Source organism: Dermacentor albipictus, chromosome 2 (assembly GCF_038994185.2).
Source record: "Dermacentor albipictus isolate Rhodes 1998 colony chromosome 2, USDA_Dalb.pri_finalv2, whole genome shotgun sequence".
NCBI lineage: Eukaryota > Metazoa > Arthropoda > Arachnida > Ixodida > Ixodidae > Dermacentor > Dermacentor albipictus.
In genome coordinates this window covers 202,239,808-202,257,928 of record NC_091822.1, presented here as the reverse complement: position 1 = coordinate 202,257,928, position 18,121 = coordinate 202,239,808, and the positions used below count along the sequence as shown (strand labels likewise).

Sequence of the window (18,121 nt, the reverse complement as noted above, 5' to 3'; positions counted from 1 at the left end):
GCCCTCGATTGTATCGCAGATCTGTTTTACATGTCCAAAAAAAAAAGGAAAAAAAAGCACTCTCAATTGTAACCTGCACCCATTTGCCGTGACCTACAGAAAGAAAAGTCCTTTACAGTACCGTGCACCTCCTTCTTTCGTATTGAAATACAACTATCTCATTTGGAAAAAAATAAGATTTGCTCCCAATGCACTAAAGTTGCTATAAATAGAAAAGTCGCAGTTTCGCACGAAAGGCAAAGCATCAATTACAATAACAAATTAGTCGACAGCTATATGAAAAGTAAGGATATTAGTTTTACCAGCACTATAAACTTTTGATGATGTGTGGTGTTTTATGGCGCAAGGGCCAGGTTTGGCCAAAGGGCGCCATGACAAGTGGTAATGTGAACGATGTATTATGGATGACGTGCACAATGAATTCCTCATAGTAGATGTGATATGAATGTAAAAGGGCCTAAAAACAGCTACACGCGGGAGGGTCCGATTCTCATGTGCTCAGGTACGTGGTGTCGCGCCATATAAAATTTTAAGCATTCGCTTACTAACTAAATTAACAAGCATGGTGTCACGCCCACACAAGCATGAACATGTCTCGTTTAATGACCACGGAAACACTTTAAATGCTGGAGTGAGGAAGTGTGGTAGCAGGTGCAAGATAATTGACCTTTGTACGGCCCCTTGCTTCGACGCAGACTAAGCAACGAGAACACAGCGTCGTGCGCTTAGATGCATAGACTTGTCTCCACCGCAGATCACTTTCAATATAGGGACTTTACGGCTGCGCCGTAAGTAGCAGCCACCAGTGTAGAATGCCTCTGCTGTTTGCGTCAGTCCCGCAGACAAGTTTCAGGAACTCCGAATGCCTGTGATTTCCATCCATATCCACACATGTGATAGCTTTTCTTTTAATTGCGGCATCGTGATAAACTCGGCATTTCTTTGCAGTCAGAACTTCCATGCTGATAGAGCAAATGCAGAAAACGGGAAGACAGACGGTGCACTAACCTGAAAATGCCAAGGAAAGCATTGTCTAAGCATACGTATGCAGCACATGGAGAAAGCTATGGCGGCTAGGCTCGAAGCGCATACGAGGCGGCCACCTTGAAATGCAGATGGCGATATGCAGGGAAAACACGGAGAAAGCGGGAGATGGAAAGTCAAGACGATGAGCAAAACGAGAACAAGATGAAAGCAGGAGCCAATGTTTCAACAGGTGGACTTGTCTTCTTCAAGAAGACAAGTCCACTTGTCAAGACGTTGGTTCCTGCTTTTAACTTGTCTTCTTCACGAAGACAAGTACACTTGTTGAAAGATTGGCTCCTGCTTTCACCTTGTTCTTGTTTTGCTTAACGATGGAAATATGGTAACGTCTAATGCGAAAGCAATTTTTGGACCCGTTTTATTGGGAAATAAGTGCGCGTTAGATTAAAGTAACTATGGCACACAGAACCTACAGACATGATAGCATCACAATGTAATTTGACTATTTGAGAAAACATAATTCTGTTACATGAAAACTCAAAGAAACCCCTTTTCCAGCGTTTCTACCACTCATAGACCGGCCACGGTGTCCGCCAATTGCATGTGCCAGGAATCTTTGATTGCTATTGCGTTCTACTCTTAAAGGCAAAACTTAAGCATCTTTCAAATTTCTGTTCTGAGGTCGTGCTTTTTGCATTTGATTTTCCTGTGCTTTTTAAACAAACATGGCATCATCCTTGCGGTGTTTTAGTGACAACACTCTCGAGGACCATGGGTATGAAGACAAAGAAAGAGTTAACAGAGCCACTAAAGTAACATTTCTTAGTTCCATATACCTAATCAGTGCTTCCAACACTTCAGTAGTAGGACCTCTGTGAAATTCATCCTCTTTGTAGTGGAGTGCCTTTGCATATGCTCGACATTTCATGGCACGCTCACCAAGCAACTTCTGATCAAGTGGAAGGGGACCCTGCAAGAAAATAAGACACACTGGGTAAGCACATTACAACTGCAAAAGTATTTAAAAGATATTGAAAGTGGGGTGTCTAACCAAACCTGAACTGAAAACCACACCCAAACTGCAATTCTAGCCGGAACTGAATCCAAAACCAAACCTATATACTTAGAATGTGCCTGAACACAAACCAAACCTGAACCGAAAAGAATAATAATGGTTACTGTTTCGGCATGAAATGGTTCAAGCATACAGGGTGTAAATGGGTGCTCAACAGGTAAGCAATTCTTTGAGCTGATTACTTTTCTCAGTCGGCGAGTATATTGTCACGAGCAGATTGTTACGACTCACAGAGTCGCATTATGTGCAAGAATGGGTGCTTGTGCTGGTAAACTGTGTGTAAAGGTGTGTACTGGTAAATTTACAGCCACTTAGGCAGAGACGCTTGCACTTGAGAACTCGGCCATGCCAGTTGTGTTCCACGCCCAAGACATTATTTCAATGGCACATGTAGAATGACCATTTCTGTTGAAGGTCCCAATTCGGCTGTTAAACCAGCTTGCTACAATTACTATCTAAACCATAAAACACACACCGCAGCCCATGCGGAAAGCAAGGAAGTAGAGACAGTTAAACCTGGATATAACGAACTTCTATGTAACAAAGTACTTTTTATAATTTCTTGTCCACAGAGCACCATGCATTTAGAACGTCAACATAATGAAGTGTGTTTACATAAAATTTCAATAAAATGAAATCTCATTGCTGCCGCAAAGGAATACCAAGACAATAAATAGAAACGTTTGTGGACACAGAAAGTCAAATGGTTGAATTATAAGCAGCTGCTTGTGAACACACTTCTCAAATCGTGTGTTGAGTGACCAAGAGTGACCACCAAAGCAGAACAGTGTCATGTTCCACATAAAGTCGAAGTGCGATGAGACCCTATCGTGCCCCGTATGCTGTATGCTTTAGGTGCAACTGAAAGCATGTGAGGGTGAGCCGAGAAGGATGGTGGCTCCTCTTCCTGCATGAGCAAGAAGAAAGGGGGAAGGGAGCTCACTCACTGTAACACAATTAAGGGCACACGACTGGGGGGCAGGTTGGCACGTGTCTCCTATGCTAGCGCAGCCATGGCAACGCTTGGCTGTCAGCACGGCTGAGCGCATATGCAGCCCACCTGCCCTGTTTTAGAGGTGATATGTGATACGCATGTTTTTTTTTTTTTTTTTTGTGGTGCAAGGGCCAGGTGTGGCCAAAGAGTGCCATGACTGATAATGTTGTGTTAGGTGCTGGATGGCGAGCTGTGATGATGGAATGTAACATGGCTGTGAAGTGACCTAAAATCAATCGCTATCTTAGAAGTGTAAAACTATATATAGTATAAAATTATGACAGTGATACTTGGAGTGATCTATGGGTATAGTACGAATCACAAGTGATCATGGGGCTAAAATGCAAGAATATGGAAATAGCATGTACGCCGCCTTAAGGCCTTTGAGCCCAACAGCTGGGAGGCAAGTGCTTTCCTTTAATGCAGCTACCGCAGCAGAAACCACTGTTAAGAGGCCGTGCTACGGATTCCTGGGGCTATAACATGAGAACTATGTACATTTTTTAAAAATTCGGACAAGGATTGACATTTAAAGAGAGGTTCTATACATATGACCATTAGATGATGGAGTGGAATTCACTGCCGGTGTGGTAATGTAAAATGCTTTTCCACATTAGCGTGCAATTCAATGCATTGCAGCAGGCTGTGAAGCAGGTTAAGTGGCTCCCCACATTTATCACACATGGGTGGATCACCACCGGACAAGAGGTACACGTGTGTACTGTGTGTGTGTCCTATCCTAAGTCTGCAAAGTGTTACTTCTGTACGGCGGTTCTCTGATACCGGCGGCCAGTTGCCAAGATACGGCTTAATAACATATAGTTTATTTTGCTTTTTTATCCCCCAACCGTTGCCAGTAAGCCCTGAGCTTTTTCCTTAGGGAGGGCTTGAGGTCCATTACAGGGACAGTCATGGAAGAGTTGGCAGCATTCACGTGGACGGATCTGGCTAGCTGGTCAGCCAACATGTTTCCTTCAATCTCTCGGCACCCTGGCACCCAGCATACCACGATATGCTGCTTGGATGCATAGGAGGTGCATAACACTGTGTAAAGGGATAGGATTACAGGGTTTTGATATATTTTCAGTTTTCAAGGTGTTTACGACACTCCAAGAGTATGTGTACGTAACTGCCTTTGGGATATTAAATTCTTTAATGTGTTTAACGGCGGCCAATATCGTGTAGGCCTCTGCTGTGAAAATACTCGTGTTAGGGTGCAGAACACCGGCATCCGAAAAGGATGGATCGACCACTGCATAAGAAACACCAGAATAACACTTCAATGCACCTGTAAAAAATTCAGGAGAGCAGTATTTTTGCTGTAGTTCGAGGAAGTACATTCGGACAGGCACGGGCTTTGTAACAGCTGCGAAAGATGTGTCACTGTGTATAGGTTGCCACTGCCACGGCGGGGGCTGTATAGCAGGGGGCATAAGGTGGTATTCAAGCAGTGGAACCCTAGTTTCTTCAGCTATGTCTCTAACACGCAGAGAGAAAGGCTGTGCCACTGTAGGCCGGTTGCGAAAAAGTTGAGAACTGGACAAATCATTTATGGTGGAATACGCGGGCTCCTCACTGTTTGTGTTCACTCTCAGAAAATACACGAAAGACGAATATGTTCTCTGCAGATGAAATGACCACTCATCTGATTCAACGTAAAGGCTTTCCACTGGGCTTGTTCTAAAAGCGCCTGTGGACAGGCGAATACCCAAGTGGTGGACAGGGTCTAGCATATTCAGAGTAGTTGGAGTAGGCAACTGGTAAACTATGGCTACATAGTCTAGCCGTGTGCGTATGAGGCTCTTATAGAAATTCATAAGCCATTTTCTATCACTACTCCAGGTTGTGTGAGACAGCACCTTCAAGATATTCATTGTTTCCACACATTTATTTTGAGGATACTTTATGTACTGTAAAAAGGTTAATTTCGCGTCTAAAATTATGCCTAAAAATTTATCCGCAATTGAGGCATCATACAAAAGTACAAGTCTGGAAAGCACCTAGCAGCTGCAAATCTATCACTGGCTTTCTGATCTTAAGTTCTACAGCCATTGTCAAGTAAAGAAGACTTGGGAGGCTGCTGACACTCAGAGCTTTCATTCAGTAACATGGTCAATTCTATCAAAAGAAAAAAAAAATGCCTCACTGATTGTACTGGAGGTTGCTATCAATCGGGCAGCCTGTGGGTACAGGCTGCTTCTATGTACACTGGAACTATATCCATGCCCACACAGAGTTCTGAACGTCACTTGGTTTGAAACCATGCTCCATGGTTTCCAACCAGGCACCATGCTCTTTGTAGAGCAGCAGCAGCAAAGAATGCCCTATTAAAAAAAAAGGGGGGGGGGGAGAAAGCGCACCAGACCAGAGGCCACATGTACAAGAAGCCCCACATCACAATATGCCCCAAAGACTACAAATTTGGTGCCTTTTAAAGAACTGAGAAGAAGGTAAAACTTTGAGAGCCGTTTTCTCAAAACTGTTTTTCTGCCTTTCTGCTCAGTTTCTGGAGCTGATTTCTTTGTTACCATTTAACATATTTTGACTCCGTTTATTTTTTGTAACGTTCCTTGGGCTACAGTGCAGGTCGTGACATCCTCGCTTTCTTGTCTTGACCTTTTGTAAGTTTACAATATGGCTATTTGTATACCCTGAAAGTGTGCTTGATGTGAAGGTAACATAAAATATGGCATTCCAAAAAATGTGTTGCGAAAAAAAAAAAAAGAAAGAATGTCACGACCTTCAGCACACATTTAGCTATGCAGTCGATACTTAACAAGCCTTCTATCACGTTTTTTAAGTTCCCCAGGGTATCCAGAAAATAAGAAGGAGAAAAATTCTGCTCAATAAAATTGAATAAAATTTTCTCAAGATATCATTGAAACTTTTAGGGAAGCATCAGGGAGGTATTCTAAACATTTGTGCCAATTTTCATCAAAATCCATGAAGAAATAAGGAAGTTGATTTTCAAAGCCACGTCCCCCCTTAAGCCTTACTATGCCCTTACTGATGGCCCCGTCTGAAGCACCGGGACGGTGCTTTTTCTGCACCTTCTTATAAGCTTATATATAAACTATATATAAAACTAAACTAATTATAAACTTATATATATAAACTTTGCCCAACTCTCGCGTGTTCTCCTTGCCTGGTATTTGACATGCTTAAAGTTTTCCATGTTTTCTGCTGTTGGAGAATTGTGAAGCAGCGCCCACGGTTTGTTCTGGTTCCTCCATGGTTGCCTACATGCATCATTCCACCAGGGAACATGCTGCTTGGAACCCACGCCACTCGTTTGAGTAATACATTTACAGGCAGCATCAAGTATAAAAGCTGTAAAATATGTAACAGCATCATCTATGGTTATACCGGACATCTCAGTCCACATCACGTGACTAAGAGTTCGGTACCGTTTTCAATCGGCTGTGTCAACCCTCCAACGACGGACCTGGGGGGGAGTTGATCTTGTTTCGGTGTACTTAGGATTATTGGGAAGTGGTCACTCCCATACAAGTTAATAAGTGGATTCCATTTAAATTAGGGTAAAAGCGTCGGCAATAAAACGCTAAGATCTATGGCAGAGTATGACTTGTTAGCCAGGTTAAAATACATGGGCTCTTTCTTATTTAAGAGACATGCTCCAGAGGAAACAAGCAGCTGTTCAATAATGTGACCTCGTGCATCACAGCATGAATTGCCCCACAAACTACTGTGTGCGTTAAAATCACCAAGAATCAGATAGGGCTCTGGGAGCTCATCTATTAATGATTCTAAGTCGTGTCTGTGAAGCTGATAATGTGGTGGTATATACAAGGAGCAGATGGTAATGAGTTTATTTAAAAGTACGGCTTGGACGGCCACTGCCTCAAGGGTCATTTGGAGCTTCAAATGCTGACACGCTACATTTCTATAAGCAATAATGGCTACACCGCCAGATGGTGTGAGAGCATCCTCGCGGTCTTTCTGGAAAGTCAGGTATTGTTGGAGGAAGTTGGTGTGTTTGGAAGTTAGGTGTATTTCTTGCACACACAGCACTTCAGGACTAAACTTAGAGAATTTCTTGGACGTCATCTAGGTTTTTTAATAGTCCTCTGATATTCCACTGTATGATGTCGTCCATGTTGAAAAGAAAAAAAAAATTGTGCTGTGTGTCTCAAAAGGGAGGAAAGTGACTTACTTTACAGAGCCTTTGTTAGGCCCTGTAATTGGTGTTTTGTCTTTTTTGGAGCAGTCAAGAGAACCTCGCCGCTCCTTTGACGCTGCCTGCGCCGTTTGGCTTGGACTGGTGCCCATAGCCTGTTGTGAGGCACTGGACACCCGTTCCAGAGAGCGATGTGTACGTGACGTAGACCATCTCAAGCGACGAAGTCTTTGCCCCCACCAGGCCGGAGGTCGACAGGACCCCTGTGGCCTCTGCGGTGCCCTTGCTGCTGCCGGAGCTTGAAGAGACCGCTGGTGTAGACACTTTGAGAGATGGCAGGGCAGCATTGGCTGCTCCCCCCATAGGGGCGGGTGGCATTAGCCTCAGCACGCTAGGCGTGGTCCGGGCTGCCGCCAGAGGTTGAAGTTGTGCCGCCTCCCATTGCATCACTTCAGCAAAAAATGTTTTCAGTAAGAATTACAAGGAGATCCATTGTTGTGCTTCACGGAATGTTATATTCTCCTTAACTTTTACAGTAATTATTTCCTTTTCTTTCTTCCAGGCTAGACAAGCTCTGGAGTATGCAGGGTGACTGCCGTTTGCAGTTCGCACAATGTACCTCATCATTACTGCAGTCGTCAGCAGAGTGACCAGTTGTGCTGCACTTTGCGCACACAAGCTGCCCTCGGCAGCTCTGGGATGCGTGACCAAATCTCTGGCCTTAAAAGTCCGAACACCCAGCATCGGCTCAACCCCCAAGATCCCCCTCTCCCCAGATACGCCTAAGCCGCGCACGGCTACACGCGGGAGGGTTCAACCCTCGTGTGCTCAGGTACGTGGTGTTGGGAAACACACCAAACGCCTGCTTATGCAGATGCCCCTGCGGGGTGTTTTAGAGGTAATCTGCCGTGTGTGCAAATAGTGGGAATGCCGAGATGGTGTGGCAAAATTAATCTTTTTTCTTATTCAAATTTGCTTTCCGAATGCTCAATAATTTTACACACCCTTCCATGTGAGAAAGATCCATCAGCAACTATACTCATTTGCTTAAAAGGCTGAATTTCGATATAATGAAATTCGGGTGTAACAATGCAAAATGCCGATTTTACTGACTTTGTTATATTGAGGTTTAGCTGTATAGGAAAATAAACTAGCTCATTAGCATGGTGCCTTGTAACAATAACACTGTGGTTGTTAATGAATGTTGTCACTTTCTCAATGTGCAGTAACAATTGTAAATGGCACGGGAAATTCTTTATTTTTTATTTTTTGTGGGCCATGGTTCAATGCTTGTTTGGCGCCTCCAAGCAGAGCATACAATGCTTGTTTAATTTCTGCAAACAATTCTTAGGGCACGATATGTCTGAATTGGACTGTATCCCCACTTAGTAAGTGCAAGACTGCGCCACATGCAGTAGCCTAAAAAAGGCCGTCGCAATGTTTAACACAAACTGTCCTTGTTTATGGTTCAGAGTCAGTAATGTCCACTTCTGCCTTTATTTTAAAAATGAGTAGAAAACTGAGCAAAATGTCATTCATAGGCTTCTTTGTTTGCTAAAGACTAGAAGGTTGTAGTTGTAATTTATATGGTAATCCAATGTGATTACGGCAAGCGAATATACAGTCGAACAGTTACCCGTGGTTCACAAGGAGAAGACTATCTCATTAAGACAGACGTCACAATCCCTGTGTTGCCAGGCAAAGGCCTCGAGCAAGGGCTTGAGGTTCTGGTTAATCCACTCCATTGGGTTAGCTTGCAGGGTGATAGATGGTTGTGTTGCAGTGTTTAATGACAAAGGCAGCACACACATCCACGAAAACCTTGGCTGTGAACTAGGACGCATAGTCTGATACCAGCTCCATCGGAAGGCCAAACCAGTTGAAGACCTCGATAAACTTGCCCCAGATTGCACATGCAGTTAACTTCTGAAGGGGAAAAAATTCAATCCATTTCAAGAAGTGATTTGTGACAGCCAGGAGAAAGCCTCGCCAGCTTCTGGGAAAGGGTCCCATAATGTCACAGGCCGCGACTTGCCAGGGTCGCTGGCTGTTGTTTGGCTGCACGATCCTGGGGCGTTTGCCTACACGAGGCTTCACGCATGGGCACGTGTGGCACGAGTGGGCATACTGAAGAGTGTCAGGCTCCATGCCTGGCCAGGTAGCACTTTTTGAAAGTCGTAAGGCCACTAGCATGTCTGGACAACCGTGAGAAGTAGAAATAGCTCAGGGTAGCTTCCCTTAGACTGCAGAGTATCAACATTTTGAAAGACTCCTGGGGAGCGTTTTCAGATGGGATATAGGGCAGGAGAACTCCATGAGCATCAAGCAGATATGTATCCAACATGCCAACAACAATATCAGCTATGTCACACTCAGTGTCAACAGCAATACAAGCTGTCTGTGTGTGCCAGATGGCATTGCTGCCCTGCTTGTTTAGGGAGCTAGGCTCTTTGAGCTCGTCAACGATTTGTTGACAAAATGGATCGCTTCTAACAGAGCCTTTAGTAGCTCTTGCTTGCTGAAGACGATATCAGGGGAGACAATGGGGTCCACATCCTCTCCTGAAGCTGGCTATCCGGCGATTGCTTCGAGGTTGGGGATTGCACTGTTTGAGCCATTGGAGAGACAGGCTCCGGTCTCTAATGAGTGCGAATTGGCGTCGTTTGAGTCCTGAAAGACAGAGGCTCCAGTCTCTATTAAGTGCATGGGGTCTGCACTTTTCGAGCTATTGGAGACAGAGGCTCCAGTCTCCACTGAATGCACGGAATTCACGCCTTTTGAACCATTGGAGGCTGAGACACCGGTCTCTACTTGGTGTGAATGCTCACGGGAGTGGCTGACAGGAGGGGCAAACAGCGAAATGGGTGTTCACAACAAGACGCCCACCAGCATATTTGAACTCTCTCTCCAGTGGAGCACAACACAGTTGTACTAATACAGTGTAAATGCCCTGCACGCAAGATGGCCTGAGGGCTCATGCAAGTGCTTAAGCCTGACTGTATATCACCGCAACAAAAAGCACTCCTTCACCACAAGCACAAAGAGAGCAAAAAAAAAATGGCTGTGGCTTAGCTAAGGTTAGGCCCAGGATGCGAAGCATACTAGCCTTTATTTTAGTTGTTGAACCACTGTTTAGCCTGGTGAACTGCTGTTGCTTGGCTATATTTGGTTCGGCTAGACGAAGAAACAACTCATGCGTTACACTGCTTCGCCTTCAAAAATGGAACGCGACAGCGTTCCCGTCGACCCGCCAAGGGGTGTAAGACAATGGGCTACGGCGCAGCGACTACGTGCCCCGCATTGGACGTGGTGAGCGTCGAGCAACGCAGCGTTCGGCGCGGCAACGAAATGTGCGCCTGAGCAAGCGACGCACGCCTGAGCCTTAGAAACAGCTCGTTTCTAAGGCAACACCGCATTCACTAGAGGCGCTTTTAAACCGCTTTGAAGCATCGTACTCGTGGCTCAGCGGTAGCGTTTCCGTCTCACACTCCGGAGACCCTGGTTCGATTCCCACCCAGCCCATCGTGCAAGAGTTGAGCCCGGCTTGCAGCTGTTGTGACGTCAGTGCCCTAGCGGGAGGAGCGGGAGTTAGCCCGCAGTACCATCTGTGCGACCGCAGGCGAGCGCACGAGCTGAGACCCGGCTATGTAGATACGCGGCCGCAAGCGAGCGCATGAGTTGAGCCTCCGCTTTTGCAGCTATTATGACGTCATATGGTAGCTACGCGGCCGCGCGCGGCGCAGCAAGGAAGAGCGTGGTTGTGCGGCTAGTATGCTTCGCATAAAAGAAGGAGCAACTGGCACTTCATCCGTCCAATGCGTGCCCGACTATGAGGGGCCAGTAAACAGCAAAGAGAAGAGCTAGATTGCTGACCCGACAGGTGCAACAGGCCTCACATGACCAGCAAACAGATCAATAGAGGAGTGGGGTGGCTCATGCGCACTGAACATATCGCTCAGGCGAGCATAAGGCAAGCGGTAGTCGAAAAGCATGGCGACATTGTCTGCTCAGTGGGATGGCTCATGCTCAACATTGTCTACCAGCTGTGCTCTGGACAAGGACTAGCTAGCGAGTGGTTTTGCACCAGCAGCGAGGCAGGAAGGCTTAGCTGCAGTGCACCGGACATTGAACTGTGCTCGGGACCTTTTTGCTGCTACACGCACCATTCAATTTGTATTGTAGTGCACCACACAAGAAGATGCCAAGCTGTTTGTGGTCACAATTCAATTAAAATAAAAATAAAAAGTCGAGATCAACAGTCGTAGGAATCCTCCTGTCCCATGATGTTAGCACATACAGCAAACATCATGTCGGGCACAAGTGCCAGCTGGTTCGGGGAGAAGGGGAAAGCCTTCCTCTCACGGGCAGTGCACAGGGAATCGCAAGCACTATCAACGTCACTGGGTGTGCCATGTAAGATTCCCCTGCCATTGCCCGAGTCTCCTTGGCCACCAGCACGTGGCGAGTGCGGAAGGTTTCACCACGCCTCCCGTTGTCTCGCACGTGGTTGGTCAACAACGTTTTGCCGTGGCAACCGTTCCTCAATTGGTAAGTCAGAAACCCTTCTTTACCTAGCGTATCATTCACTTTGCAGGAGCCTCAGTGATGTAAACTACAGCTAGCTGGCCTGCTCGAAGGGCTGGTTGCAACTGTAATATGTAAATTCTTTCCGAGTGTGCACATGGTTGTCGTCCATTGTTTCCTCGAGCTTGTACTGGACTGCAGTTGATGATGGCAGGCGTGGGCTAACAGCGGTGCATGGTGTGCCAAGGTGTGGCGCCCCTTGGCAGTCCCCCTTATCTCTACACAATTTGTAACAGAAGTGAAACAAAATCATTACACTGGCCTAAATTAGAGGCTGATATGCACTGCCATATTCCATGTTTGCTGACATAACCATTGTGCCGTAACCTAAGTAATATAGTGAGTAAGCCTACAAGCACTGTGAAAATATTGTTATACCTTCTATAGTATAGCTCAGCACGCAATATGACACTTGCTCAGCAACACTTTTTTGGATACTGTAAGTAAACCTGTTCATTTTAAACAGTGCTGCAATACCTGAGCAATGCAATGAACAGCTGAGGAAAACATTACCTTATTTATACACGTAATTTGCTAACTTTTTTTTCCCGGGTTTGGAATTGAAAGAGGGATACGCAAATTATGTGGAGATTTACGCCATTGCTCGATGCAGTTTGGCGCAACAGCTAAAGAGCTATATCCTACGTTCAGTGCAGCTTCACTGTTTCATGCATTCGATGTGTAAAACAATGCTAGCAATCGCGACCACTTTTTTTTTTGCCATGTTATTTCTTGCTGTTTGGCAGCTTGGCCTTGGACGTAGCCAACCTTTTCTAGCTTCTATGCATTTCATGGCCACATTGCAGCCACGCACACTCTGCAAAGTGCCAACAAACATGCTAAGCATGCATTGCATGCCGTGCTGACGGGCTTGTGCAGAGTGGTGCATGATGTGCAAATATAAGATTACAAATTTTTTTTTGAAGCCTGGATAATGAAGTGGAGGTGGACAAATTATGGGTGTACATGCAGCGGAGGCCCATTCAGTTTCATTCAAACCTGCCGTTTCCTTCAACTTCCCAAAATTCCTACCCCTTTCCACGTATTATATTGCTAAGAACTTATAAACACCCAACTGGATTTGTTTCGATGTCACAACCAAGAAATGCCTGTAGCAGAGACACGAACAAAGAAATCTACTCCCTGATAAGCTAGTCCCGATGCCTGGCTGTGATGAATGATTAGCCACTGTGCCGATACCATGGCAGGTTATGCTGATATGAAGTCTGAGTGTACTGAAGGGCTGCAAATGATGGGTGTAGCACTACGTGCACATGGTGGCACAGCTCTAAGCACAGTAGAAATGATGAAAAAGAGGGCAAGGCTACAAGGATGTGGCAGAGGCAGCACATAATTGACAATACGTTTGTTCATAGAAGACAGGTTTAAGAACATTTTGTTTGAAAATAATAATAATAATAATAATAATAATAATAATAATAATAATAATAATAATAATAATAATAATAATAATAATAATAATAATCCTGTTTTATGTCCACTGCAGGACGAAGGCCTCTCCCTGCGGTCTCCAATAACCCCTGTCCTGCGCCAACCGATTCCAACAAGCGCCTGCGAATTTCCTAATTTCATCGCTCCACCTAGTCTTCTGTCGTCCCCGATTGCGTTGCCTTTCTCTTGGTACCCTGTATTCTGTAACCCTAATGGTCCAACGGATATCTAACCTGCGCATTACATGAGCTGCCCAGCTCCATTCTTTTCTCTTGATGTCAATTAGAATATTGTCTATACCCGTTTGCTCTCTGACCTAACCACTCTCTTTTTGTCTCTTAACGTTATGCCTAGCATCCATCGTTCTATCACTCTCTATGCAGTCCTTAACTTGTTCTCAAGCTTCTTTGTCAGTCTCTAAGTCTCTGCCCCATATGTTAGCATTGGTAAAATGCACCGATTGTACATCTTTGTTTTCAATGATAATGGTAAGCTTCCAGTCAGGAGCTGGCAATGTCTGCCATATGCAATCCAACCCATTTTTATTCTTCTGTGAATTTCCTCCTCATGATCGGGGTTCCTTGTGATTAATTGACCTAGGTAAACATACTCCTTCACAGACTCTAGAGGCCGACTGGCGATCCTGAACTCTTGTTCCTTTGCCCGGCTGTTTATCATTATTTTTGTCTTCTGCATATTATTCTTCAATCCCACTCTTACACTCTCTCTGTTAAGGTCCTCAAACGTTTGTTGTAACTCATCTGCATTGTTGCTGAACAGAAAAATGTCATCGACAAGCCAAAGGTTGCTGAGATATTTGCTGTCAATCTTTACTTCTAAGCCTTTCCAGTTTAATAGCTTGAATACTTCTTCCAAGCATGCAGTGAATACCATTGGAGAGATTATGTCTCACTGTCTGACCCCTTCCTTATAGGTATCTTCCTGCTTTTCTTGTGTAGAATTAGGGTAGCTATAGAACCTCTGTAGATATTTCCCAAAGTATTTACGTAAGCTTTCTGTACTCCTTGATTATGTGATGCTGCTATGACTGTTGGTATCTCTACCAAACCAAATGCCTTTTCGAAATCTATGAAAGCCATACAGAGAGGCTTATTATGCTCTGCGGATTTCTCGATAACCTGATTAATGATATGAATGTGATCCATTGTAGAGTATCCTTTCCTGAATTCAGCCTGTTCCTTTGGTTGATTAAAGTCCAGTGTTGCCCTTATTCTATTGGAGATTATGTTGGTGAATATATTATATAATACTGGGAGTAAGCTAATGGGCCTATAATTTTTCAACTCTTTAACGTCTCCCTTTTTGTGGATTAGTATAATGTCTGCATTCTTCCAGTTTTCTGGGACCCTTGCAGTCGATATACACTTTGTATAAAGAGCCGCCAGTTTTCCAAGCATTATGTCTCCCCATCTTTGATTAAATCAACTGTTATTCCATCTTCTCCTGCCACTCTTCCTCGTTTCATGTCTTGCAAGGCCCTTCTAACCTCATCGCTAGTTATAGGTGGAGTTTCTGTATCCTGTTCCTTACTGTTTCTAATTGAGGTATCCTGACTCCTCTGCGTACTGTACAGGTCAGTAGAGAATTCTTCCGCTGCTTTTACTATATCTTTGAGATTGTTGATGATATTACCCTGCCTATCTTTCAGTGCATACATCTTGGTTTGTCCTATGCCAAGTTTCTTTTTCACTGATTTCAGGCTGTGTATATTTTTTACAGCTTCTTCAATTTTTTTTCACATAACAGTTTCGAATACCACTTATTTTTGCTTTGTTGATCAGTTCTGACAGTTCCATGAATTCCATTTTATCTCTTGAGTTGGACACTTTCATTTTTTGTCGTTTCTTATTAGGTCCTTCGTTACTTGGGAGAGCTTGCCTACTGGTTGCCTTGGTGTCTGGTCTCCCATTTCTATTGCTATCTCTGAAGCCAACCTAGTTACAGTTTCATTCATCAGCTCTATGTCACCATCATCTCTCTGTTTTAAGGCTGCATATTTGTTTGCAAGTATCAGCCTGAATCGGTCAACTTTTACCCTTACTGCCTCAAGATTGACCTGTAGCTTCATGACCAATTTTGCTCTTTCTCTCTTCAAATTGAGGTGAAACCTAGCCCTAACTAACCTATGATCACTGCACTTTATCCTACCTATCACTTCTACATCCTGCACTAAGCTGGGATCAGCAGAAAGTATGAAGTCAATTTCATTTCTTGTTTCACCATTAGGGCTTTTCCAGGACCACTTTCTGTTGCTACACTTCCTGAAAAAGGTGTTCATTATTCGAAGCTTATTCCTTTCTGCAAATTCTACCAGCATCTCTCCTCTAGCATTCCTAGAATCGACGCCATAATTGCCAATTGCTTGTTCACCAGCCTGCTTTTTCCCCACTTTTGCATTGAAGTCGAACATTACTACAGTATACTGAGTTTGCACTTTTCTCATCACTAATTAAAAGCCTTCATAAAACTGGTTTACTTTCCCATCATTGTGACTGGATGTTGGAGCATAGGCTTGTGCTATTCTTAATCTATACCTCTTATTAAGTTTGATTACGACTACAGCTACCCTCTCAATAATGCTGTAGAATTCGTCAATGTTGCCTGCTATGTCCTTATGGATTATAAATCCTACCCCATCCCCGTATTGCTGCTTATCTAGGAGAGCTCTATAGTAGAGGACGCAACCGTTATTCAGCAATGTATAAGCCTCACCAGTTCTTCTAATCTTCACTAAGGCCGATGATAATCTTGATAATCGATGATGATAATCTCACTAAGGCTGTCGAAAATATTAGTGAACAAATGCATATTGATACCAAACGCATTTTGTGTATTTCACACACACACACACACACACACACACACACACACACACACACACACACACACGCACGCACGCACGCACGCACGCACGCACGCACGCACGCACACACACACACACACACACACACACACACACACACACACAAAGCACCCTTTCAGGACCAACAGCAGCGAAATCATATTGGCTAATGGTTATACTGGTAAACCTTGATATAATGAAGTTTGTAAAATTGGCAATTGGTTTTGTCATATTCAAATTTTGCTATATTGAAATTTGACCTTTTATGCAAGTAAGTACAGTCACCGAGGAATTTTTTCTTACCCAGACTATATTTCCCAGCAAATATTTCCAACTTAATGGTCTACTGGAAAAAGTAAAAACAAATGAAAGAAAAATTAATTTATAAGTTGGCAACGAAAGGTACGGTTTCATGATGCCGTGTCAATATTTTCACATCAGTGGTACCAAACTAAGTCACAGGGCACACGATTTGGGAGGTGTGCTCGCAAGCAGCCACTTGTTACTGAACTATTTCACCATCTGCACCTGCAGAAGTTTCCAGTTATCGTCTCAGAATTCCTTCACAGCAGCAGTAAAATTTTCGTGATACATGTATTGAAATCATGTGTAAACACACTTTATTATATTGAAGTTCTAAATACAGGGTGTTCTATGGACAAGAAGCTATAAAATGTTAAATACTTTGTTATATCGAGAATTTCGTTATACTGAAGTTCGTCATATAGAGGGTTTAACTGTACAGTTCAGTCTACTTTTACCGACATCATGAAGAATGAAAAATCTGATTGTTATAACCGATCATCGCTATATCTGGACTGCCGTAAAAGAAAAGCTGCTGAACATACCTTTGTAGCTCTGAAATCAAATTTGCCACTTGCGCTAAAATATGGACATTCTGTAATGTAGCCTGTGAAAAATAAAACATTCACGTATACATCTAAACAGTGTATCAGCCGTTAGGCACGCCAAAATAGAAATCGGCAGTAGCTTTTAGGGGAGTTTCAGGTTCATAACTTTGGTGTCCAACTGCTGCGCTAACACTAGTGGCAATTAAGACTTGATATTAATGACTTGATCTTAATGAATGACTAGATCGATGACAGTGCACTTCGCATGAATATCAGGGTCAGTGTCAAAGATGGGTCATTGTCAATCTCGTCACCCTCGTCGCACAATGTTGCCATCTGTCATGACAATGACCGCCCCTTCAGAGATCTCTTAGCATAACGAGGCATCACTACCTGCACTCAGAAACTCCTTGATCGAAGCACCACCTGTTCCATCGTCAGTAGTGACATGCTTACAGAGCTCGGTAATATCAGTGGCTTCCACCGTGCTGGTTCCAGGGGTTTCGCCCAAGCGCACAACGCCCACCTTTTCCACTAATCGGCATGGCTCCTGGTTGCAGCCGTCATGATCCCGGTGCTCCTTTGTAAGCTCAGACTTTGAGCTTTGCAAAATTTGCAGCTTGTCTTAAGCGATACAGTATTGCATTTTGTCAGCACAGCCTATCAACTGGGCTGTCTGCTGCAGCTTCCGTGGCGCATTTCCATGCTTGCTGCCAAGGGGGCAAAGGGTGAGTGCCACATCACTTCTTGCTTTTTTTTTCTCTCCTCACGCGTAGCTCCATCGTGGGCGTCACGGATGTGAGATAGCGGGCCCCATCTTGTGGCGTGCTACGCCAACTAGCAATGTTCTGTGACTTTCGCAATCGGCACATGGGCAGAACGCGGTTAACTGCAGCACATACCAATTTGCATAGGCAAATTTATCGCCCTGTCTCGGCATCATTCGTTTAAGGAAACTTAAGAATGCAAATTTCACGATTATTCTGCACGAAAAATGCCATCCAGAAGTCAAGATATTGATCGTTATATCCGATATGTGGTGAATAACACATCATTATACAGTCAAACCTCGATATATCAAACACAGATATATTGAATAATTGCGTACATTGAACACTTTCTATAGCACCTAGAAAATCGCATGCATCTTTAATTTTTTATTTTGTATGGGGTGGGACGT

General features: G+C 44.1%; 1 protein-coding gene across 3 annotated transcripts in view; it reads right to left on the bottom strand.

Moving 5' to 3' along the window:
- mTor (serine/threonine-protein kinase Tor) overlaps positions 1 to 18,121 on the bottom strand; it is a 504,957-nt gene that overhangs the window by 159,485 nt on the left and 327,351 nt on the right. For all 3 annotated transcript variants that reach the window (XM_065435416.1, XM_065435418.1, XM_065435417.2), the window contains one exon: positions 1,821 to 1,954. In XM_065435416.1, coding sequence (XP_065291488.1) covers positions 1,821 to 1,954 — 134 coding nt within the window. The remainder of the gene's footprint in view (positions 1 to 1,820; positions 1,955 to 18,121) is intronic.